We start from the raw sequence: 26,618 nt of genomic DNA, 5'->3' as shown, positions 1-26,618 counted from the left end.
ATGGCCGGGATGACTAAGAATTCAAGTCTCAAAGGGTGTCTGTGACAATAATTTGCCTTCCATACACCAGTGTTTTCAACCAATCCTTCACCTACAGGATCAACCCAATTCCACTTCACATATCCAACAGTGTCTTGAATCCACACCGACAATAATTCAAAATCTCATTCCTTCATACATTGCCCAAAACATAAAAGGTATTTTAAAGTAAAAATTATATTGAAGTTAATGTCTTCAGAAATGAATACATGAGTACTTTAAATAAGTAGACAAAGTGTATGTACAACAACCCAAACTGTATGTACACATCAGCTTAAAGTCTTTAATCAAAGGCCTTTATGAAGACTGCTTTCATACGGAATCATACCATCGTAAAGCATCCAATTAGAAAAGCAGATTTGACATCAGCTGTTGCCTACCTCCCTGGATCTGTGATAAGAGCTAAATATAACCATGTATCAAGTAACACACACGTTCAAAAGTTTGGAGTCACTTAGACAATTCCTTGATTTTGAAAAGAAAAGCAAAATGTTTTGTCCATTAAAATATCATGAAATCGATCAGAAATACAGTGTAGACATTGTTAATGTTGTAAATGACTACTGTAACTGGAAACGGCAGAATATCTACAATGCCTTGCAAAAGCATTCATCCCCCTTGGCATTGTTCCATTACAACCTGTCATTTAAAAATGGATTTTCATTTGGATTTCATGTAATGGACATAAACAAAATAGTCCAAATTGGTGAAATAAAAAATAAAAAACTTGTTTCAAAAAATAAATAAAAAACTGAAAAGTGGTGTGTGTATATGTATTCACCCCCTTCGCTATGAAGCCCCTAAATAAGATCTGGTGCAACCAATTACCTTCAGATGTCACCTAGTTAAATAAAGTACACCTGTGTGCAATCTAAGTGTCACATGATCTGTCACATGATCTCAGTATATATACACCTGTTCTGAAAGACCCCAGAGTCTGAAACACCACTAAGCAAGCGAGACCAAGGAGCTCACCAAACAGATCAGGGACAAAGTTGTGGAGAAGTACAGATCAGGATTGGGTTATAAAAAAATATCAGAAACTTTGAACATCCCACGGAGCACCATTAAATCCATTATTTAAAAAATGGAAAGAATATGGCAACACAACAAACCTGCCAAGAGAGGGCCGCCCACCAAAACTCACGGACCAGGCAAGGAGGGAATTAATCAGAGAGGCAACAAAGATAAGCTCCAAAGCGGAGATTGGAGTATCTGGCCATAGGTCCACTTTAAGCCGTACACTCCACAGAGCTGGACTTTACGGAAGTGGCCAGAAAAAAGCCAATGCTTAAAGAAAACACGTATGGTGTTCACCAAAAGGCATGTGGGAGACTCCCCAAACGTATGGAAGAAGGTACTCTGGTCAGATGAGACTAAAATGTAGCTTTTTGGCCATCAAGGAAAATGCTTTGCCTGGCGCAAGCCCAACACCTCATCACACCGAGAACACCATCCCCACAGTGAAGTATGGTAGTGGTAGCATCATGCTGTCCCATGTTTTTCCATCAGCAGGGACTGGGGAACTGGTCAGAATTGAAGGAATGATGGATGGCGCTAAATACAGGGAAATTCTTGAGGGAAACCTGTTTCAGTCTTCCAGAGATTTGAGACTGGGACGGAGGATCACCTTCCAGCAGGACAATGACCCTAAGCATACTGCTAATACAACACTTGGGTTGTTTAAGAGGAAACATATGGAATGGCCAAGTCATAGCCAAGACCTCAATCCAATTGAGAATCTGTGCTATGATTTAAAGATTGTTGTACACCAGCGGAACCCATCCAACCTGAAGGAGCTGGAGAAGATTTGCCTTGAAGAATGGGCAAAAATACCAGTGGCTAGATGTGCCAAGCTTATAGAGACATGCCTAAATAGACTTGAAGCTGTCTTTGCTGCAAAAGATGGCTCTACAAAGTATTGACTTTGGGGGGGGTTGAATAGTTATGCACGGTCAAGTTGTTTGTCTTATTTCACAATAAAAAATATTTTTCATATTCAAAGTGGTAGGCATGTTGTGTAAATCAAATGATACAAACCACCCAAAAAATACATTTGAATGCCAGGTTGTAAAGCAACAAAATAGGAAAAATGCCACGGGGGTTTTTACGCAAGCCACTGTACATAAGTTTACAGATGGCCATTATCATCAACCATCACTCCTGTGTTCCAATGCCACGTTGTGTTAGCTAGTCCAAGTTTATCATTTTAAAAAGGCTAACACAACGTGGCATTGGAACACAGGAGTGATTGCTGATAATGGGCCTCTGAAAGCCTATGTAGTTATTCCATTTTATTCCAGTTTCCAGCTACAATAGTCATTTACAACATTAACAATGTCTACACCGTATTTCTGATCAATTTGAAATGGTCAAAAAGTGCTTTTCTTTCAAAAACAAGGACATTTCTAAGTGACCCCAAACTTTAACAGAAGTGTATATATGAGGTTTTAATATAATGTGCATTCTGGAAATAGTCAGACCCCTTCCCTTTTTCCACATTACAGCCTTATTCCAAAATGTCTTAAATCTACACACAATAACCCATAATGACAAAGTGAAAACACATTTTTAGAATTGTTTGTAAATTAAAAATTAAAAACAGAAATACCCTATTTACATAAGAATTCAGTCCCTTTGCTATGGAACTCGAAATTGAGCTCAGGCGCATCCTGTTTCCATTGATCATCCTTGAGATGTTTCTACAACTTGGGAGTCCACCTGTGGTAAATTCAATTGACTGGACATGATTTATAAAAAGGCACACACCTGTATATGTATGAAGTCCCACAGTTGACAGTGCATGTCAGAGCAAAAACCAAGCCTCAGACAGGATTGTGTCTTAACACAGATCTGGGGAAGGGGACCAAAATAAAATCTGCAGCATTGATGGTCCCCAAGAACACAGTGGCATACATCAATCTTAAATAGAATAAGTTAGGAACAACCAAGACTCTTCCTAGATCTTGCCACCCAGCCAAACTAAGCAATTGGGGGAGAAGGGCCTTGGTCAGGGAGGTGACCAAGAACCCGATGGTCACTCTGACAGAGCTCCAGGCTTGGTTTTTGCAGAGTAACTCTGTGGAGATGGGAGAACCTTCCGGAACGACAAACATCTCTGCAGCACTACCAATCAGGCCTTTAGGTAGTGGCCAGACAGAAGCCACTCCTCAGATAAAAAGGCAAGACAGGCCGCTTGGTGTTTACCGAAAGGCACCTAAAATACTCAGACCATGAGAAACAAGAATCTCTGGTCTGATGAATACCAAGATTGAGCTCATTTGCCTGAATGCCAAGCGACACGTCTGGAGGAAACCTGCACGGTGGTGGCAGCATGTTGTGGAGAGTTTTCCAGCGGCAGGGACTGGGAGACTAGTCAGGATCGAGGGAAAGATGAACGGAGCAAAGTACAGAGCGATCCTCAATGAAAACCTGCTCCAGAGTGCTCAGGACCTCAGACTGGGTCCAAGATTCAAATCAAATTGTATTTGTCACATGCACCGAATACAACCTTGCAAGCCCTTAACATTGCAGTTCAAAAAATAGAGTTAAAGAAAATAAAAAAAGTTATTTTTTATTACATAACAATAAAGAGGCTGTGTACAGGCGGTACCGGTACAGAGTCAAAGTTCGGGGGTGCAGGTTTGTCGAGGTCATTTGTAAAGTGACTATGCACAGATAAATGCGAGTAGCAGCAGTGTAAAAACAAAGGGGGGGGGGGATCAATGTAAAATGGTTGGCCATTTGATGAATTGTTCAGCAGTCTTATGGCTTGGGGGGGTAGAAGCTGTTAAGGGGCCTTTTGGTCCTAGACTTGGTGCTCCGGTACCACATGCCGTGCGGTAGCAGACAGAACGTCTATGGACTTAGGTGACTGGAGTCTGACAATTTTTGGGGTCTTTATCGGACACTGCCTAGTATTAGGTCCTGGATGTCAGGAAGCCCCATTGATGTGCTGGGCCGTACGCACTACCCTCTGTAGTTCCTAAACGGTCAGATGCCGAGCTGTTGCCATACCAGGCGGTGATGCAACCTGTCAGGATGCTCTTGATGGGGCATTTATAGAACCTTGAGGATCTGGGGACCCATGACAAATCTTTTCAGTCTCCTGAGAGAAAAGGTGTTGTCGTGCCCCCTTCACTGTCTTGGTGTGTCTGGACCATGATAGTTTGTTGACCCGCTTCACTTCAGCCCAGTTTATGTTAATTGGGGCCTGATCGGCCCTCCTTTTCCTATAGTCCAGAATCAGCTCCTTTGTCTTTCTCGCATTGAGGGAGAAATAAGTGCGTGAATTGGATCATTTTCCTGTCCTTCTAAGCATTCACCATGTAAAAAGTATTTTGGGCGTCAGGAAAAATGTATGGAGTAAAAAGGAATGTAATGAAGTAAAAGTTAAAATATAAAGTAGAGTACAGATACTTTAAAGTACTAAAGTACTTGACTCCATTGGTTATTACAGACTTGGTCAGGGAGAGGTTGAAAATGTCAGTGAAGACACTTCCCAGTTGGTCCGTGCATGCTTTGAGTACACTTGCTGGTAATCCATCTGGCCCCGCGGCTTTGTGAATGTTGACCAATTTAAAAAAGGTGTTCCTCACGTTGGCTACGAAGAGCGTGATCACACAGTTGTCCGGAACAGCTGGTGCTCTCAAGCATTCTTCAGTGTTGCTTGCCTCGAAGCAGGCATAAAAGGCATTTAGCTCATCTGGTTGAATCACATCACGGGGCAGCTTGTGGCTGGGTTTCCCTTTGTTGTCCATAATAGTTTTCAAGCCCTACCACATCCGACAAGCGTCTGAGCCAGTGTAGTAGGATTCAATCTTAGTCCTGTATTGACGCTTTGCTTGTTTGCTGGTTTGTCTGAGGTCATAGCGGGATTTCTTAGAAGCGTACGTACTGGAAAACAGCAGCAGCTCTAGTCTTTAGCTCGATGCGGATGTTGCCAGTAATCCATGGCTTCTGGTTGGGATATGTATGTACGTTCACTGTGGGGACGACATCGTTGATGCACTTATTGATGAAGCCGGTGACCGAGGTGGTGTACTCCTCAATGCAATTGGATAAATCCCAGAACATATTCCAGAGCTAGCAAAACAGTCCTGTAGTGTAGCATCCGTGTCATCTGACAACTTCCATATTGAGCGTGTCACTGGTAAAAATCGTAGATGGTCCAGTTTGTTTTCTAATGATGACACGGTGGCCAATAAGAGAGAGGGTAGTGGTGGTTTATCTACTCGTCGGTGAATTCTTACAAGGCACCCCCGCCCTCCTCCCCCTTTATCTCCGTTTGTTTCCCCACGAGGATGACGGGATTTGGGCCGTGTCTTGACAAAGCAGTATATGCTTTGCGTCGGACTCATTAAAGAAAAAATAATACTCATCCAGTTCGAGGTGAGTAAGCACTGTTCTGATGTCCATGAGCCTGTAAAACAGCAGCCATCCCCTCTGGCGCCATTATCAACCTTCCAACAGGACAATGACACTACGCACACAGCCAAGACAATGGAGAAGTGGCTTCGGGACAAGGCTCTGAATGTCCTTGAGTGGTCCAGCCAGAGCCTGGACTTGAAACCGATCGAACATCTCTGTAGAGACCTGAAAATAGCTGTGCAGTGACGCTCCCCATCCAACCGGACAGAGCCTGAGAGTATCTACAGAGAAGAATGAGAGCGTCATACCCAAGAAGACTTGAGGCTGTAATCGCTGCCAAAGGTGCTTCAACAAAGTACTGATTAAATGGTCTAAATACTTATGTAAACGTGATATTTCAGTGTTTTTTTGATACATTTGCAAAAATGTATAAAAACCTGTTTTTGCTTTTCATTATGGGATATTGTGTGCAGATTGGAGGAAAAAACTATTGAATCCATTTTAGAATAAGGCTGTAACATAACAAAATGTGGAAAAAGTCAAGGGGTCTGAATACTTTCTGAATGCATCTGTAAAATCTGTCTGTGTGTATAGTTTGGTATAATTAGTGTTAAGACTATTTTTTATAAATACAGCAGGAGTCAAAAGGACTACAACTATCTTGTCAAGAAACATCATCTCATTGACCTGAAGGGTGTGCAAGCTTCTGAAAAGCTTCTCATCGAAGCATTGGAGTGTGAAGGGTCCATTTACATTTCTGACTTATTGGGAAGAACGCCTACAAGCTATTCAATCAAAAACACATTAGTAGAAACACTGACAAAAACCAACAACCAAAGATGGAAAAACATTAACACCCTCACCTTTAAAATATGAATGAGTCAATTAGGGTGCATTTCACTTTTACAGAACCCTGAAATATTTACAAAAACCCAGTCCTTAAATTTTCAGTAGTCTTGTATAATAGATCTCATCCAAGAAAAAATTTGCTAATATCAACCTTTGCCAAGTGGTATTCACATCTCCATACATAAATCATTTTGTAGCTTAATTAACCTGATGGGCAGCAAATCGCAAAACTGTTGACAACAAGATTACGGCATACATCTAAAACAGCGAGTCAACAAACAGCTAGCGAAGTTCAACACATACTGCAAAAAAGCTTTGGCCCATATCCTTCGCTTGTATTTATGGGAAATTGCTCCATACTGCCTCAAGAAGTAAGATGTATTTGATGCGGGTTCAGTCCTTTTCTACAGATGAGGTAGCAGAAACCAACAGAGTGGCTGCTGTGGATTTCTGTCATTTTAACATTAAAACAGGTTCCACAAGGGTTGTGTTAACACGGAAACGGTTTGTGTTTTGTGGAAGAACGGACCGCATGCAAAAGGCTAATTAAAAAACAAAACCTTGAATTTCTTTCCAAATAGTCTAATCTTGTCTCAGTATCTGGATTTATAAAATGTCCATTTTATGGCAGCGACTACTTAGGAGCAAGGCTCCGTGATTGTCATGGTAACACAGAAAAGCCTTGCAACTGTTTAATTTGATTAAAAAGTAACTCACTTTGATTTGTTTACCTTTGTTGTCAATCCCATCGAATCCACTAATAAAACGGACTCATCCTCAAAACAAAGACGTAATCTTGATTAGTTTCCGACGACCAATTACAATGAAAAGAAAACATAACCCAAATCTATTGCAACTGTGAAGCAGACGTCTCGACTTGAGGGGTATCACAGTTGGTTTGCAAGTTCATCAAAAGATTTCTACATATACAGTACCAGTCAAAAAAGTTGACACCTCATTCAAGGGGTTCTTTATTTTTACTATCATCTAAATTGTAGAATAATAGCAAAGACATCAAAACCCATATGGAATCATGTAGTAAAAGAAAAAATGGTGTTGAATCAAAATATATTTTCTATATTTGAGATTCTTCAAAGAAGCAAACCTTTGCCTTGACAACAGGTATATATTCTGTATACACACCCTACCTTGTCACAATACAAATTATTGAATGCATTAAGAAAGAAAGAAAGATATTCCACAAATTAACTTTTTAAAAGGCCCCTGTTAATTGAAATGCATTCCAGGTGACTTCCTCCTGAAGCTGGTTGAGAATGCCAAGCGTGTGCAAAGGTATCATCAAGGCAACGGGTGGCTACTTTGAAGAATCTCAAATATAAAATAGCTTTTTTGGTTACTGCATTTTTCGATGTGTGTTATTTCATAGTTGATGTCTTAACTATTATTCTACAATGTAGAAAACAGTAAAAAATAAAGAATACCCCTTGAATGAGTAGGTGTGTACAAGCTTTTGACTGACATACATTGCACATTTAAAAAGTAACATTTACAGTAGATTCATACTTATTAGTTAACCTAGTAGTCAACTATATTTATTTTCACTATACTTATATACACCTGAAAGACTAAAGGAAATGTCAGAGATTCTGAAATGTAATGTTGTCCAAAAAAATCAAATAAAAACTGTTTTTTGCATTTCATGTGATATCAGTTAAGTTTGACCAATTATCTAAGAGTTTGTAGCTGTGTGTTCACGGTGGGCCAAAAGCAAACTTTTAACTCAAATGTCTGTCGAAATATTTCATTTACATGAGTCTCAAAAATGATGCATAACAACTTACTGGGTCAAGAGTAAGAAATAAACATCTTACAGTCTTGTTAACTATAAATATTTCCCTAGAACTGTAGAAATACAACCTGTCTGATGACAGTATTAAAACCAGCACTGTAATAGAAACCTTATACAAGGACAATAGGGGCTTGGTCTAATATTCTGAAATGTCCTGAGGTGTAACTGTCGATAGGGTAAGTAGTACTCACAGCAGTTTTGCCAAATTCACAGCGGGACGCCATGTTGCTGCTTCCGAGCGTTCTAGTCACGATGAGTATTTGGATTCTAGTTCTGATTGTAGAATGAGATAAGTAAACATTGTGTACAATTCTGAGATTTCCATAAATTGTTATTGGTCGGTATTATCAAGGAGGAGCAAATACGGCATCCATTGAATGTGATGTTTTCTAAAAACATCACGATGTTTAAACTGCAATGGGCTTCAGCATATTCTACACTTCTCCAAAGAATTTCCTTAGTGCTATGCGCCACATGGCGAAACCTTTGAAACCGTTGAGACTCATCAATTTACTGCACCTTAAAGCTGCAATCTAACACGTGAATAAAACCAATCTTTAAATACATAGTTAAGATTTTTTTTAATGTTTTAAGAACAAACATTTCCACCTGTCCCTTGTCCTTGTCTTCTTCTGTTAAGCAGGGACAGTCATCACTAGAGGTAACGGAACTACCCGACTTCACACCTGAAGTTTGTTGTGCTAACTGCAGTGCCGCACAGATTTAAAAACTGTCCAGGAGGCTCAAACTGGTAAACAAATGCTTGGTTAAGGTAAGTTGTGAGAACATCTGATAAGAGTCGGGTGCATATATTTATCAGTCAATGGTAAGACATCCCAAAAGTGTCTGTTCGCAGACAACAACAAAAAAAATGAAAATGTACCCCTTTTCAGATGATTCTGAGTAAGATACAAGAGGCATGGAAATAAGTAGGAGATATACATCTGAGTGAGGTATGTTTGTGTATAGATATCTAACATAGTATATACATTTCTGATAAAGATAGAAATATACACATTCACAGTACTGCAGCCACACACAAACATTATCCTGAGTTGTGGTGAAGGCTACAGGTAAACGCAGGTAAAGAAATGTCCCAGTCACACAGCGGAGAGACATCTGAGTGGTTGTAACTCTGCCGTGCTTTTGGAGAGTATAAACGGTTAGCTTGCGTCACAAAAACAATGTGCAGGCTTCAATGAGGCAGAAGTCGTGTGATTCTGGATGGCCAGACTGCTAGCAACAATGACAAGAAACTGCCACCTGGGGAATTGTGGGTGGCGTGTTGTAGCTAGTTTGATCTCTTTGATACAATGTCTTGTTTTGAGGTGTTTTGACTGATGTCACATCTATGCTAATATAGCCAAAATTCACTAGCTAGCTCACCAACAACTGACATGTATTTCAGAGGAAAGTGCTCATTGTGCAAATGTACGTTTCAATACACATGTGAGACAGAATATAGTTTATGTGTCAATCTAGGCCAAACCAGTTTCTCTATAGTGATTTTGTAGCTAAACAGCCAACACGTCTATAGCTGAGGTTTGGTTGGTAACTAAGGAGGTGAAATTGCAGACAGAGGAATCTGTTCTCCCAACAAACAAAAACATACAACCTCACATTAATATTTTCAGTAGTTGCAGGCATCCTTGCAACCACATATTCTTTCTGCTGTAGTATGGTCTATTCAATCTCAGGTGTGCATTTGCTGAACAGTGACAGGGAAAGAGATAGTGAGCTTAAAGTCAAACACTGGTTGACAAAGTAAAATAAAAACATTATGAACCCCCATTTAGGTGGTCAAATATGAATAGAGTTTCAAATAGAAATAAGCCTTGAGGAAACATGTCGAGGGCTGAGCATGCGTCATCATTATGACCCAAACAAAGAAATGAGGTTGGTGAATCCAACCCATATGTCTCCAACCTTGGTGCTACAAGGTCTGCAGGCTTTTGATTCAGCTGGCCTCCAATAAGACCATACATTTCCTGTAGTTCTACAGGACCTGGGTTGCAGGCCATTGGCTCAACCCGAAGTGCTGTAATAACTAGAGTACTCCTAGAAGACAGTAAGGGGCGCCACTGATCAATATAGAACTCTGAAGACAATTGGGCTTGGTCCAATTGCAATTTTGCCAACACATCACACATTATATTAGTCAAATAGATAAAAATATTAGATTATGTTAGCACCGTATCTAAAGCAGTTTCAGGACGAACCGTTAAAATATTGTTTGATATCCTTATACAGCACAAACAAGCTTCATAAAACACTGGCAAAACATATTTCAAATATGGAGTGTTTCAACAATGTCTAGGACAACGTCGAGGGGCAGAGACAATTTAGTGTTTGATTGATTTAGACAACAGCTACTTATAGGCTTACCAAACATGTTGAAACAATTAAAGAGTTAAGATGAATAGGTCAGATTGATTCACGGGGTTGATCACAGTAAGTAGAGGTACATTTGGAATAAATCAACATACCTAACTGATCAATTGTGTACTAGCTATATAGAGTCCACAGGAGGTTGGTGGCAGCCTAATTGGGGAGGACAGGCTTGTGGTAATGGCTGGAGCGGAATGTTATCAAACACATGGTTTGATGCCATTTCATTTGCTCTGTTCCAAACATTATTATGAGCCATCCTCCCCTCAGCAGCCGCCCCTGATAGACTCCTCTGTCATTGCCACTGCCTGGCAAATGCAAACCATTACCTGGTCTGGGAAAAAACATCACATATCATCAAGTACTGAATCTCTTTCAATCGTGACTTTATTCGTCTGGGGAGAGGCGTGTACTGAGCAGCTGCCTGCCGTTCTCTCCGGATGCTGACACAGACTGAAGGTCCATGGTCGCATACAGAGCTTCTTGGCTCTCTGGGGCCTCCGTATCCTCCGGTTCCTCCATGTGGCTCATCAGCTTCAGCTTCTTCTTGGGTGGATGTTTAAGGGTGCCAAGGCGCTCCTTGACTTTATACTCCAGCGTGCTGTGAGGGATCCCGTAGACGGTCTGAGCCTTGGACACGCTCATCTTCCCCTCCATCACCACTCCGATAGCTTCCTCTAGCAGCTCTGCGTTGTACTGGCGGTATCGTCCCCTCTTTTTCCTCAGATGCATGTTGCTGAGGTCTGCCTCGGGGTCAGAGGTAGGATACTGCCCCCCAGAGGCAGGGCGTTCTGCATCGGATGAAGCCCAGTACTCCCTCTCTCCTCCACTGCTTCCCAGGCGGCTGTGTTTGGGCAGGATGGACCTCTGCCTCTTCCCCAGGCTGTTCTCACAGTGGTGGCTGGGGAGTCTGTAGGGATCAGAGCTCAGGGAGCCCAAGCAGAAGTCCATCCCCAGGCCTCTCACCTGGGGGATTTTGAGGTCAACGGTCGGGGAGTGGGAAAGAGAGAGGCCCGGGTCTCTGGGGGCCTCCTGGATGATTGCCTTCCCACAGGAGGGCGACTTGGTGAAGAGCCCTGCAGCCTCCAACAAGCTGGGTAGGTCTTTGAGGTGGTCTCCAGCTCTGCTGTTGGCCCGGAGCTTCAGGAGGGCTCCAAAGTGGGTCTTGGAGGCCCAGGACGGAGAGCCGTACCTGGAAAGGAGAGAGAGGTGGTCGAAGGGTCTGGACATCTGGTTCTGGTTGGGAGACAACTCTGGGCTGGAATATAGGTTCACTTCCTGTTTGATGTGCAGGGCGTGACAGAGAGGTGAGGGGGGCTTTAAAGGGACAGAGTAGCTGAAATTCTCCCTCCTCCCATCCTGCAGGCTCCACATAGGCAGCCCGGCCTGTCCGTCAGCACTCAGGGAACGCCTGATTGGATGGAAGGAAATTGGGTGTAAGCAGAGCTTGCACAGTGCTTTAATGTTTCTCTCTCTAGGGGAGGATGGGTTGGGGGAGGGAAGATGAGGCCACTCCTTTATTGGTTGATCTTGCTTAGGTAACATCATATTAGAAAATATATACGTCTGTGAGTGTGTGCTACTTTTAAGAACAAAAAAGGCTCAAGGTTTGGGAATTTGTTTATTTTGGCTTCGCATTTTATTACAAATTATGCGTCAGTCAACATAACAATAAGAAAACAATTTAAAAAAAAGGATATGCAGGAAAAAGAAAATCAAAAGAAAAATATGAAATCTAAAAAAAAGTGAATAATGTCCAGCTCTGTTCAGATAGGGCAGGAGAGTGAGAAGGGCATGTTGGTCATTAGTCCTGTCCATATAGCTCAGGGGGGAGGGGGGCATGTTGGTCATTAGTCCTGTCCATATAGCTCAGGGGGAGGAGGGCATGTTGGTCATTAGTCCTGTCCATATAGCTCAGGGGGGAGGAGGGGGGGCATGTTGGTCATTAGTCCTGTCCATATAGCTCAGGGGGGAGGGGGGCATGTTGGTCATTAGTCCTGTCCATATAGCTCAGGGGGGAGGGGGGAGGGAGGAGGGCATGTTGGTCATTAGTCCTGTCCATATAGCTCAGGGGGGAGGGGGGCATGTTGGTCATTAGTCCTGTCCATATAGCTCAGGGGGGAGGGGGCATGTTGGTCATAAGTCCTGTCCATATAGCTCGGGGGGGGGGGGGGGGGGGGCATGTTGGTCATTAGTCCTGTCCATATAGCTCAGGGGGGAGGGGGGCATGTTGGTCATTAGTCCTGTCCATATAGCTCAGGGGGGAGGGGGCATGTTGGTCATAAGTCCTGTCCATATAGCTCAGGGGGGAGGGAGGAGGGCATGTTGGTCATTAGTCCTGTCCATATAGCTCAGGGGGGAGAGGGGCATGTTGGTCATTAGTCCTGTCCATATAGCTCAGGGGGGAGGGGGGCATGTTGGTCATTAGTCCTGTCCATATAGCTCAGGGGGGAGAGGGGCATGTTGGTCATTAGTCCTGTCCATATAGCTCAGGGGGGAGGGGGGCATGTTGGTCATTAGTCCTGTCCATATAGCTCAGGGGGGAGAGGGGCATGTTGGTCATTAGTCCTGTCCATATAGCTCAGGGGGGAGGGAGGAGGGCATGTTGGTCATTAGTCCTGTCCATATAGCTCAGGGGGGAGGGAGGAGGGCATGTTGGTCATTAGTCCTGTCCATATAGCTCAGGGGGGAGGGGGGAGGGAGGAGGGCATGTTGGTCATTAGTCCTGTCCATATAGCTCAGGGGGGAGGGGGGGAGGGAGGAGGGCATGTTGGTCATTAGTCCTGTCCATATAGCTCAGGGGGGAGGGGGGAGGGCATGTTGGTCATTAGTCCTGTCCATATAGCTCAGGAGGGAGGAGGGGGGGCATGTTGGTCATTCGTGCTGTCAATATATGTCAGGAGGGAGGGGGGAGGGAGGAGGGCATGTTGGTCATTAGTCCTGTCCATATAGCTCAGGGGGGAGGGGGGCATGTTGGTCATTAGTCCTGTCCATATAGCTCAGGGGGGAGAGGGGCATGTTGGTCATTAGTCCTGTCCATATAGCTCAGGGGGGAGGGGGGCATGTTGGTCATTAGTCCTGTCCATATAGCTCAGGTGGGAGAGGGGCATGTTGGTCATTAGTCCTGTCCATATAGCTCAGGGGGGAGGGAGGAGGGCATGTTGGTCATTAGTCCTGTCCATATAGCTCAGGGGGGAGGGAGGAGGGCATGTTGGTCATTAGTCCTGTCCATATAGCTCAGGGGGGAGGGCATGTTGGTCATTATTCCTGTCCATATAGCTCAGGGGGAGGGCATGTTGGTCATTAGTCCTGTCCATATAGCTCAGGGGGGAGGGGGGCATGTTGGTCATTGCAGCAAGGCAGTCAGGCATTTAATAACAGAGCAGGGCACGATGACCGTGTTGCCAAATGACTAATGCTAACGTAGTGATAGCCCTTAGCGAGTGACGTTACCACTGAACAAGCACAGCAATAAAAGAGTAAGCCATCAGTATGGGATGTTATAGGGCTACTTACTGTACATAAACTCACAATATCAACCTGACAAATACTGTTACTAAGAAAAACATCTGAAATACTTGTCTGCCAGGTCAGCACTCAAGGCACACAGAATGTGTGACAGAACATAGAAAATCATCAGGTCTTATTGAGTGAACATGATTACATTAAATTGATGGGTGAATGATTGATTTGTGATGAGAGGAAATAATGACGGACACCGAGGCAAATAAAATAAGCATGCGCTTTACTGTTGCTAATGCACTAGCAGGCATAAACCAATATATTATGACTTGACAGGTGTCTGCTTTTTTTTGCACTTCTAAATATTCCCTCCACCTTCAAATCAGTTCTCCATCTCACCTCAGCTTTGAAATATCATTTCAGAGAGAGAAAAGGGGGGAGACAGAGAGAGGAGAGAGATTGGTAGATAGTAGATATATGGACCTATACATCTGTGGATCTCTGCATACAGAGCTGTACATTCTGAACAGCTTTACCACAAGCAGCTGGCTCTCTTCCTTCACTCACTCCCCCCTCCCTTCACTCACCCACCCTTGCTTGCTTCCTTCCCTCCACCTTCCTTCCTCACTCCCCTCCCTCCCTCACTCACCCACCATCCCTTCACTCACTCACTCACTCCCTCCCTCACACTCACTCCCCCCTCCCTTACCCACCCTTGTTTCCTTCCTCACTCCCCCTAACTTCACTCGCACCCTCCCTTCACTCACCAGCCCCCCCTTCCTTCCCTTCCCTCCTCCTCCGCGTCCTTCCCTTCCTTCACCCCCCTCCCTTCCCTCCCTCCCCCTCGTGTCCTTCCCTTCCTTCACTCGCTCTAAAGAGAGGAGTGTAGCTAGAGAGCGGAGAAACTGTTGCTTAATTAATCCAAATTAAAAATGAATTCCGCTGTGTTCCACTTCAAATGCACTAACATCCATACCGCGGTGTGATGATATCATGAGGCATTGCCCTAGGGCAAAACACAAGAGTTTACTGGATTAAAGATTTTACATTATTTTTGACCTTGAAATGAAGGTCAATGTAAACCATTGAACACCATGCAGTGTAATTAGTAGAACGGAAAGCTCTACTGGTTAGGGGTTTATTCGGATTATTTTGCTTATTTCTAAAAATCCATTGGAATCTTAACTACATCTTATTGTGTATTTAAAAGGAATACAATAATAATAATAATAATAATATAATGTCTCCTGATAAAGTATTTCCTTCAAGATGTCCTTCTTGAAGATGCACATGTGAAACCACTAATGTCACACAGTCAAATCAACAGGCACACCATGCATCTCCGCAGGACCAGAGTTGGTGACCATCGCTTCATGAGCTCCTACAGGTTATTATAAACGGTTGTTTGAACAGGTTGGGGAGTGAGCTATGGTAAAGCCTTACAGGAAGTAGAAACAGAAAGTTGGTCTTACCCTTTAAGAGTGGACGTCTGGGAAAGATGTGGGCTGCGGAGCGATGGAGTGCTGCTTTTGGCCCGTCCCTTTTTGAGTGACAGGTCCAGGACTCCATCTAGGTACAGGACACAAGGATTAGCGAAGTACGTGAGCAAAAGGGTTTAATATATTCCCAGTATTTTACAAAAACGTTCCATCCCAAGAATAAATCCCTTTCTCCCGGGTAACCCAGTATTTCCCGCCAAAACCGGAAGGGTCTTTCAAAAGCATTATAAAGCATTGAAATATACTTTGATCAACATGAAAACTCAAACCTGATGCTACCTCAGCCTGATAAGCCAAATATGTCATATATTTTACGAGCCGTACATTAACGACATGTAATGAGCCCAAGCCCAAAAAAGGCCAAATGTTCATGCTGTTAAGGAATATGATATAGGCTACTGCACATTACGCACGACAGGAAAACATAAAAACCCATAGATGTAGCTAGCTACAGTTGAAGTTGGAAGGTAACATACACCGAGGTTGGAGTCATTAAAACTAGTTTTTCAACCATTCCACAAATTTCTTGTAAACAAACTAGCGTTTTGGCAAGTAGGTTAGGACATCTACTTTGTGCATGACAAGTTATATTTCCAACAATTGTTAACAGACAGATTATTTCACTTATAACTCACTGTAGTGGGTCAGAAGTTTACATACACTAAGTTGACTGTGCCTTTAAACAGCTTGGAAAATTCCAGAAAATTAGGTCATGGCTTTAGAAGCTTCTGATAGGCTAATTGACATCATTGAGTCAATTGGAGGTGTATCTGTGGATGTATTTCAAGGTCTACCTTCAAACTCCACGCCTCTTTGCTTGACATTGTGGGAAAATCAAAAGAAATCAGCCAAGAAAAACATTGTAGACCTCCACAAGTCTGGTTCAGCCTTGAGAGCAATTTCCAAATGCCTGAAGATACCACGTTCATCTGTACAAACAATAGTACGCAAGTATAAACCCCATGGGACCATGAAGCCATCATACCGTTCAGGAAAGAGACGCGTTCTGTCTCCTAGAGATGAGCGTACCTTGGAGCGAAAAGAGCAAAATCAATCCCAGAATAACAGCAAAGGACCTTGTGAAGATGCTTGAGGAAACCAGTATAAAAGTATCTATATCCACAGTAAAATGAGTCCTATATCGACATAATCTGAAAGGCCGCTCAGCAAGGAAGAAGCCACTGCTCCAAAACCGCCATAAAAAAGCCAGACTACGGTTTGCAAATGCACATGGGGACAAAGATCGTACTTTTTTGAGAAATGTCCTCTGGCCTGATGAAACAAAAATAGAACTGTTTGGCCATAATGACCATCAATATGTTTGAAGGAAAAAGGGGGAGGCTTGCAAGCCGAAGAACACCATCCCAACCGTGAAGCACGGCGGTGGCAGCATCATGTTGTGGGGATGGATATATTGAAGCAACATCTCAAGACATCAGTCAGGAAGTTAAAGCTTGGCCGCAAATGGGTCTTGCAAATGGAGAAGGACCCCAAGCATACTTCCAATGTTGTGGCAAAATGGCTTAAGAACAACCAAGTCAAGGTATTGGAATGAACATCGCAAAGCCCTTTCCTCAATCCGATTGAAAATGTGTAGGCAGAACTGAAAAAGCCTGTGCGAGCAAGGAGGCCTACAAACCTGACTCAGTTACACCAGCTCTGTCAGGAGGAATGGGCCAAAATTCACCCAAATTATTGTGGGAAGCTTGTGGAAGGCTACCCGAAACGTTTGACCCAAGTTAAACAATTTAAAGGCAATGCTACCAAATACTAATTGAGTGTATGTAAACTTCTGACCCACGGGGAATGTGATGAAAGAAAAAAGCTGAAATAAATAATTCTCTACTATTCTACTGACATTTCACATTCTTAAAATAAAGTGGTGATCCTAATTGACCTAAAACAGGGATTTTTTACTAGGATTAAATGTTAGGAATTGTGAAAAACTGAGTTGAAAAGTATTTGGCTAAGGTGTATGTAAACTTCCGAATTCAGCTGTATATGCTTTCTTGGGTAAATAAATTAAACTAGCTCCATTAAGCTAATATTTTTGAGTGTGAACTGTATTACATGGACTGGAATTACGCACATCATTCAAACCATGATAACGCAAAAGAGAACATGAGATTCTGGTGCAGCACATGCTGCCTACAAAGTTAAATGTAGCCTGTAGGCTAGCACCTTATGAAATATAAAAATGTGGCCCATTTCTATATTGAGTATGCTGATGCATTTGTAGCTTTCATAATATTTCCCCTAATGTTATTAGTCTACCTCTTTCGCTTAATTCCTTCCTCGCTAAGTTAACAGTCAAGGACAACAAAACTTAATTCATTAATCTTCATCATTCTATTGTCCTTGAATAATATAGGACTAGAATTAGATGCAGAAGGCTTTCACTTCTCTTCAAGAAGATTGAATGGTTCTGGTTCTGAATGAATAACTGCTATAGCCTACCGCCATCGCGTGTTCACTCTTCTTTCAAAGTACCCGAGAGTATTGGTATAACGCTAAAATAAGAGTGTTTTTTAAGGAGAGGCCAGAGGAGAACAGGTCCTTGTGTATTGAGCAAGAGACATAATCTATAAGCTTATTATGCATACCCCATCATTAATTATCTAATTTATCTATAAGGCAGCAGTGAATGTAAATATGAAAGAGGTAGGCTAGGACATACATACATACATACATACATACATACATACATACATACATACATACATACATACATACATACATACATACATACATACATACATACATACATACATACATACATACATACATACATACATACATACATACATACATACATACATACATACATACATACATACATACATACATACATACATACATACATACATACATACATACATACATACATACATACATACATACATACATACATACATACATACATACATACATACATACATACATACATACATACATACATACATACATACATACATACATACATACATACATACATACATACATACATCTAGAACAGGGTTATCTATTTTGGATGCAATTTCAATAGAGTTGGAGAGAGAAAGACAGCGTTTGCACGTGCACTGATTTAAACAACAATATTAGAGTGATAGTCTGTTTAAAAACTCTGCAATTAAAAAATAATCTTTACAATGAAAAAACAGGGTGACCCTCAAAAGCCAGATGGAGATGGTAAATTAGATGCACATTTGGTCCATATATTACTGTATCATAGGCTATGCTGCAGCAAATGTACCTGTCAGAAGGGGGAAAAAAGTTAGCATGGTGAGATGATAAGTCTACATGCATTGTGAACTGTGCTCCATACTGAGACGGGCACCCTGAGGGTTGATGGTTCATCATGCAGAGGATATAGAGAAGCCAGATTAAGACATTGCATATAATTTAACAGTTCCATTTCACGCCATGCTGTTCATAAAAATCATTTATTATAATTTACCAGTATCTGGCAGTTACTTATCCTGGGAAAAAGGAGTGGTTTTGGGTGGTAAATTCCAATAAATCTCAGTAACCAGGTTCCCATCATTCAACCCTAGTGTGCAGTACAGTAGTGTAGTGAATCTGCTGGTACCTTGTTCTGCAGGCTGTGGCGGGAACCTCTTGAAAGTTAGGAAGAGGTTACTTTACATCAAACATATTACCAGTACAAGTGTGTCTGCTCGGTCAGTCTACTACCAGCACTAGTGCATCTGCTGCTACCTTGTTCTACAGGCTGTGGCAGAGGCTTCTTGACAGTGAGGTCGAGAGGCAAGTCCTGGTCGGCCATCAGCAGCTTGGAGAGGACGGGGTTCTGGCTGGGTACGGAGTGGGTAGCAGTACCACCAGGGCTGGCAGCTGGGGGCACCGTGGGCAGCGAGGGGGGAGGAGGCAGGCTTTGGTCTGGGTGGGGACCAGGCCTGGGAGTGTAGCGGCTGTCCGGAGTAGAAGAACTACTTTTTGAGGTATATTCTGCAGCAAACTGGCGGATCATCCTCTGCATTATGTCCAGAGCCACTCCTGGAATGTGTGGGTCTGAGAAGCTGGGCACATCTGAGGGAGGGACAGGGAAAAATAACATTATAAAGACATCTGTAGAGACGGTTGACCCTAAGCCCGTGAGCGCAAGCCATCTCAACCATAGCAACAGTTTCTCAAATGTAACTAAGAGCACACATGGTCCTGTTAGATATTCCTGTCGATACACAATCTTACAGAAATTGCCGTAACAAATATAGTTCTTCGTAAGTAAAGACCTACCTTTTTTGTAGAGGACTGCATTAAAAAATTCCTCTGCTTGTTTCTCAAGTCTGTTGATCTTGGTCTGGTCTTTGACCAGCAGGGGTTCAGCTCCACTCTCCAACCCCTGGTTGCTCAGGCCAACTAAGTGCTCCTTGGAGAAGAGAGAAACAGAAACAAATAAAATAGCGTCTTAGCAGCAGAAGGGACATGCTGTGGCATATGGTAGACACGTACTTAACTTCTTGGTGACTGGGGGCAGTATTGAGTAGCTTGGATGAATAAGGTGCCCAGAGTAAACAGTCTGCTACTCAGCTATAAAAGCTAGAATATGCATAGAATTAGAAAATTTGGAAAGAAAATACTAAAGTTTCTAAAACTGTTTGAATGATGTCTGAGTATAAACAACTCATATGGCAGGCGAAAACCTGAGAAAGATTTCCCACTTCCTGGTTGGATTTGAGGTTTGTAGTTTTTCAACTCATTGCCATTCCAATATACCGTGTCTGTGGGGTCATTTTGCACCTCCTAAGGCTTCCACTAGATGTTAACAGTCTTGAAAACCTTGTTTGAGGCTTCTACTGTGAAGTGGGGGCGAATGAGAGGGGATTGAGCCAGGTGTCTGGCAGATTGCCACGAGCTCGTGACAAGCGGTCATGTGAAAGTTAGCTTGCGTTCCATTGCTTTTCTACAGACAAAGGAATTCTCCAGTTGGAACATTATTGAAGGTTTATGATAAAAACATCCTAAAGATTGATTCTATACTTCGTTTGACATGTTTCTACGACCTGTAATATAACTTTTTGGACGTTTCGTCCGACCTTTCGGCTGGACTTACACGCGCGTTTGCATTTGTTTACCAAACGCCCTAACAAAAGAAGGTATTTGGACTTAAATGATGAACTTTATCGAATAAATAAATAAATAAATAAAATAAATATATATACACACACACACTGCTCAAAAAAATAAAGGGAACACTTAAACAACACAATGTAACGCCAAGTCAATCACACTTCTGTGAAATCAAACTGTCCACTTAGGAAGCAACACAGATTGACAATACATTTCACATGCTGTTGTGGAAATGGAATAGTCAACAGGTGGAAATTATAGGCAATAAAGGAGTGGTTCTGCAGGTGGGGACCACAGACCACTTCTCAGTTCCTATGCTTCCTGGCTGATGTTTTGGTCACTTTTGAATGCTGGCGGTGCTTTCACTCTAGTGGTAGCATGAGACGGAGTCTACAACCCACACAAGTTGCTCAGGTAGTGCAGCTCATCCAGGATGGCACATCAATGCGAGCTGTGGCAAGAAGGTTTGCTGTGTCTGTCAGCGTAGTGTCCAGAGCATGGAGGCGCTACCAGGAGACAGGCCAGTACATCAGGAGACGTGGAGGAGGCCGTAGGAGGGCAACAGCCCAGCAGCAGGACCGCTACCTCCGCCTTTGTGCAAGGAAGCGAGGGAGGAGCACTGCCAGAGCCCTGCAAAATGACCTCCAGCAGGCCACAAATGTGCATGTGTCTGCTCAAACGGTCAGAAACAGACTCCATGAGGGTGGTATGAGGGCCCGACGTCCACATGTGGGGGTTGTGCTTACAGCCCAACACCATGCAGGACGTTTTTCATTTGCCAGAGAACACCAAGATTGGCAAATTCGCCACTGGCGCCCTGTGCTCTTCACAGATGAAAGCAGGTTCACACTGAGCACATGAGACAGATGTGACAGTCTGGAGACGCCGTGGAGAACGTTCCGCTGCCTGCAACATCCTCCAGCATGACCGGTTTGGTGGTGGGTCAGTCATGGTGTGGGGTGGCATTTCTTTGGGGGGCCTCCATGTGCTCGCCAGAGGTAGCCTGACTGCCATTAGGTACCGAGATGAGATCCTCAGAACCCTTGTGAGACCATATGCTGGTGCGGTTGGCCCTGGGTTCCTCCTAATGCAAGACCTCATGTGGCTGGAGTGTGTCAGCAGTTCCTGCAAGAGGAAGGCATTGATGCTATGGACTGGCCCGCCTGTTCCCCAGACCTGAATCCAATTGAGCACATCTGGGACATCATGTCTCGCTCCATCCACCAACGCCACGTTGCACCACAGACTGTCCAGGAGTTGGCGGATGCTTTAGTCCAGGTCTGGGAGGAGATCCCTCAGGAGACCATCCGCCACCTCATCAGGAGCATGCCCAGGCGTTGTAAGGAGGTCATACAGGCACGTGGAGACCACACACACTACTGAGCCTCATTTTGACTTGTTTTAAGGACATTACATCAAAGTTGGAGCAGCCTGTAGTGTGGTTTTCCACTTTAATTTTGAGTGTGACTTCAAATCCAGACCTCCATGGGTTGATAAATTTGATTTCCATTGATAATTTTGTGTGATTTTGTTGTCAGCACATTCAACTATGTAAAGAAAAAAGTATTTAATAAGAATATTTCATTCATTCAGATCTAGGATGTTTTATTTTAGTGTTCCCTTTATTTTTTTTAGCAGTGTATATCTCTTTGGCTGTTTTGGTCTCTGAGCGCCGTAATCAGATTATTGCATGGTGTGCTTTAAAAAAAAATCTGACACAGCATTAAGGAGACCTTTATCTAAAGTTCCATGTATAATAGTTGTATCTTACATCAATGTTTATTATGAGTATTTCTGTAAATTGTGGCTCTCTGCAAAATCACTGCATGTTTTGGAACTTCTGAACATAACACGCCAATGTAAACTGAGATTTTTGGATATAAATATGCACTTCATCGAACAAATCATGCATGTATTGTGTAACATGAAGTCCTATGAGTGTCATCTGATGAAGATCAAAGGTTAGTGATTCATTTTATCTATATTCCTGCTTTTTGTGACTCTTCTCTTTGGCTGGAAACATTTTGTTTTTCTGTGACTTGGTGGTGACCAAACAATCGTTTGTGGTGCTTTCGTTGTAAAGCCTTTTTGAAATCGGACACTGTGGCTGGATTAACGAGAATTTTCATCTTTACAATGGTGTAAAATACTTGTATGCTTGAGGAATTTTAACAATGAGATTTTTGTTGTTTTGAATTTGGCGCCCTGCACTTTCACTGGCTGTTGGCGGGGTGGGACGCTACCATCCCGAATATCCCAGAGAGGTTAAGCAATAAGGCACAAGGGGGTGTGGTATATGGCCAATATACCACTGCTAAGGGGTGTTCTTATGCACGACAACACAGAGTGTCTGGATATAAGCCCTTACATGGAACCCAAACCGGCTGCGCGCGTGCGCTATCGTGCATAAATGTATTTTGTCCCCCTACACCAAATGCGATCACGACACGCAGGTTAAAATAGCAAAACAAACTCTGAACCAATTACATTAATTTGGGGACAGGTAGAAAATCATTAAACATGTATTGCAATTTAGCTAGTTCGCTTGCACTTGCTGGCTAATTTGTCCTGGGATAGAAACATTGAGTTGTTATTTCACCTGAAACGCACAAGGTACTCTACTCCGCCAATTAATCCACACATAAAACAGCCAACCGAATCGTTTCTAGTCATCTCTCCTCCTTCCAGGCTTTTTCATCGTTGAACTTATATGGTGATTGGCATCTAAACTTTCATAGTATTACCACAACTACCGGCAAAACAGTTCATCTTTCAATCACCCACGTGGGTATAACCAATGAGGAGATGGCACGTGGGTACCTGCTTCTATAAACCATTGAGGCACATGTGCAGTGCCCTCTTCCATCACATGTGCAGCTGATTCTCAAGATCTTGCACACTAATGAGATGCTATTGAGCCCACACTACTACACTGTCTGAGAAAAGGACTACATGCTTTATGGTACATTTTGATTACAATACTGGGTGGGGTGAATATATTTTATATAACATACATTATTTTTTGTTAACTAGTAAAGAGTAGACTACAGCAAATTGTGTTTAAATCATTTCTAACTTAGTTTTTGCTACCATGTGGGTTTTAACTTGCTTGAGCCTGCTAACTGAGGAGTGTTAATTCACCTGTTCCATACATGTTTCATTTCAAAAACACTTCTTAAAGGAGTTGTTCAATCTAACTGCTTAACTATTTATCTGTACATGAAATTTAAATTGTTTTTTTTACTCCTCTTTTTCTAATCTTAACAGGAAAATGCCAAGATTTCCAGAGACATTTCACTGCAGCTAATGTAGAAGGAATAGATTGGTACATTTGTAAATACTGTGCCAAATCATGTGTGAAGAATGCAACAAAGATGGAGAATCATCTGGCCAAGTGCATAAAGTTCCCTCAGCACACACAACAAGCAAACTGACAAAAGTCCCTCTACTTCTATTTGAGGTGAAAATTATGAATCAGACACCTTATTGTTAGCAACAGCTCATGATCCTCCTGGAATCAGAAGTTTTTTTTTGCTCAATGGAGGAACGTAGTCAGAGAAATGCTAATGAATGTCTTGCTCGAGCTGCGTATGCAACTGATTCGCCTCTGATGCTCACAGGCAATGTGTATTGGAAGAGATTTCTGAATGTTCTTCATCCAGCATACACACACCCCCCCACCCCCCCAACCAGGCATGCTTTATCTACTCATTTGTTGGATACAGAGTTCAGAGTTCAAGTGATGGGCAAGCAAACCAGAGAAAGCAGACTATTTCATCTGATGGGTGGTCGAACGGTCGTGGGCAAGGAATAATTAACTACATCATCTCCCCCCCTCAACCAGTAATCTACAAGAGCACAGACACAAGGGACAACAGACACACTGGTCTCTAAATTGCAGATGAGCTGAAGGCAGTCATCAATGACCTTGGACCACAGAAGGTATTTGCACTGGTGACAGACAGTGCTGCGAACATGAAGGCTGCTTGGTCTAAAGTGGAGGAGTCCTACCCTCACATCACACCCATTGGCTGTGATGCTCATGCATTGAATCTGCTTCTCAAGGACATCATGGCACTGAAAACAATGGATACACTCTACAAGAGAGCCAAGGAAAAGGGTTAGATATGTGAAGGGTCATCAAGTTATAGCAGCAATCTACCTCATTAAGCAAAGTGAGAAGAATAAGCCCTGCCCACTTCACTTTTGTGCCAAGCAGAGGAAACTGCAGTTCTGAAATGCATCAAAAAGCGTGAAGACTTGTGCCTGAAGCCCAAACACACTGCAACGTACATGTTGGACCCCAAGTATGCTGGCAAGAGCATCCTGTCTGGTGCAGAGATCAACAAGGCCTATGGTGTTATCACTATTGTGTCTCGCCACCTTGGCCTGGATGAGGGCAAGGTTCTTGGCAGTCTGGCGAAGTACACTTCCAAGCAAGGGCTTTGGGATGGTGATGCATTATGGCAGTCGTGCCAACATATCTCATCAGCCACCTGGTGGAAGGGACTTTGTGGATCTGAGGAAATTTCCCATGTTGTCTCCATCATCCTCCAAATCCCACCAACATCAGCTGCATCAGAGTGCAACTGGTCCTTGTTTGGGAACACACACACACCAAAGCACGCAACAGGCTGACCAGTACAAGGGTTGAAAAATGTGTAGCCATCCGGGCAAATTTGAGGCTTTTTGAGCCTGACAACGAGCCATCCTCAACAAGGTTGGAAAGTGACAGTGAAGATGAGGCCTCAGAGTCTGAAGTTCAAGAGGTGGACATTGAGGTCCAGGGAGAAGACATGGAAGCCTGAGACGAAGACAACCAAAGCCTTGGTTTCTAGACTGTCATTTTATGTTGAAAACATTTTTTGGAGATGCGATGGATCATTCAATATTCCCTTTATTTTGTTGCTCAGTGAAATAATCCCATGTGAAGAGTCAAGTCATTTAATTAAAGTTCACTTCGTAACAATTATTTATTTATTTTTCAATTGGAAGGATTTAATAAATTTGCAATTATGTCTACTTATGATAAGGTAAAAGTTGTTTGTCTCCTTATGATAAATATATCCAATGCAAAAACCATTACATTTAAATGGTATTAATATTAATTTGCATACATTTCTGTTAATACTCATATATTCCCGTTAATTCCCACAGAAAGTTTCCACCTCTGAATATTCCCCAAAATGTGCAACCCTAGTTGGGGGTAAAGGTGCAGTGCCGTTAAACACATGATTTCCTTGTTTTTTTTGTACAAATATAACTCTGAAATTGTGAAAATTATGATACACATGAAGGGCATAAGAGCTTTTTGAAAAATAAATCCTAGAATTTCAGCCTGTTCAGGTGGGATGGAATTTATGGCCCACATCATGACACCACAATGTTATCTGATTATAATAGTCCAGACTGTTCATCTAGGTAAGGATGGTCTAGAGCCCATCCCCTATCAGGGCTGTGCATGTAAATATCTTCAAATTTGTTTCCTAACACCCACACGATTAGACTGAGCATTTCAAGGGCCGAAGGAGGCTCAGGGAAATAAATGATAAATCACTGTTAAATGAAAATATATTTATTAGACAGTGGTGATTACAAAAGACTACATGGGGGCTTTATCCATTAGGGAGATGTCAATATTTTACCCTGGACTGTATCTGTTAGGGGCAATGTTTGTTGTTTTCCTAGATCAGCGGGTCCCAAACCTTTTCACTCAGGCCCCCGATCCAGCATTGGGGAACATCCCGCGGGTCACATCTATTTTTATGGGCAGAAGCACTGTTCATGACAAATGCTTCACACACCTCTTGCTGGCATTTATCTGGCATACACATTTTGTCATGGGGTGAAGATAAAAAATAAAAAAAACATTTTAAAGCTAATTTCCATGCAGTTCTATAGATTACGCCACATCTAATGTGTATGCATGTGATATTTGAGTGATTCAAACATTAAAACTAAATGTATAGGCTAAAAACAACTAGCTAAAAAATTATAGCTGAAATGGACGAGTTGATCCGGACACTTCTGACAAGTTAGCTCTAAGGTTTGCAATTACTGAGGAAAACTGATAATGCACTACTCAATTACAACAAATGGCACCTTGTGCATTC

General features: G+C 42.6%; 1 protein-coding gene across 2 annotated transcripts in view; it reads right to left on the bottom strand.

Annotated features, from left to right (window-relative positions):
- LOC110499352 (ligand-dependent corepressor) overlaps positions 1-26,618 on the bottom strand; it is a 66,708-nt gene that overhangs the window by 14,965 nt on the left and 25,125 nt on the right. The window contains exons 4-7 of one of the 2 annotated variants that reach the window (XM_021576436.3): positions 19,672-19,804; positions 19,135-19,464; positions 15,391-15,487; positions 10,826-11,867 (exon numbers count right to left, since the gene is read on the bottom strand). In XM_021576436.3, coding sequence (XP_021432111.3) covers positions 10,844-11,867; positions 15,391-15,487; positions 19,135-19,464; positions 19,672-19,804 — 1,584 coding nt within the window. In that variant the 3' untranslated portion in view covers positions 10,826-10,843. Of the gene's footprint in view, positions 1-10,825; positions 11,868-15,390; positions 15,488-19,134; positions 19,465-19,671; positions 19,805-26,618 lie in introns of those variants that run through there. The other variant, XM_090213010.1, reaches the window with a different exon arrangement.

The sequence above is a fragment of the Oncorhynchus mykiss genome, chromosome 20 (genome assembly GCF_057628025.1).
Source record: "Oncorhynchus mykiss isolate SJ-2025 chromosome 20, ASM5762802v1, whole genome shotgun sequence".
In the NCBI taxonomy this organism is placed as follows: Eukaryota; Metazoa; Chordata; class Actinopteri; order Salmoniformes; family Salmonidae; genus Oncorhynchus; species Oncorhynchus mykiss.
The sequence above is the reverse complement of the archived record's forward strand: the minus strand, read 5'-3'. Positions and strand labels throughout refer to the sequence as shown.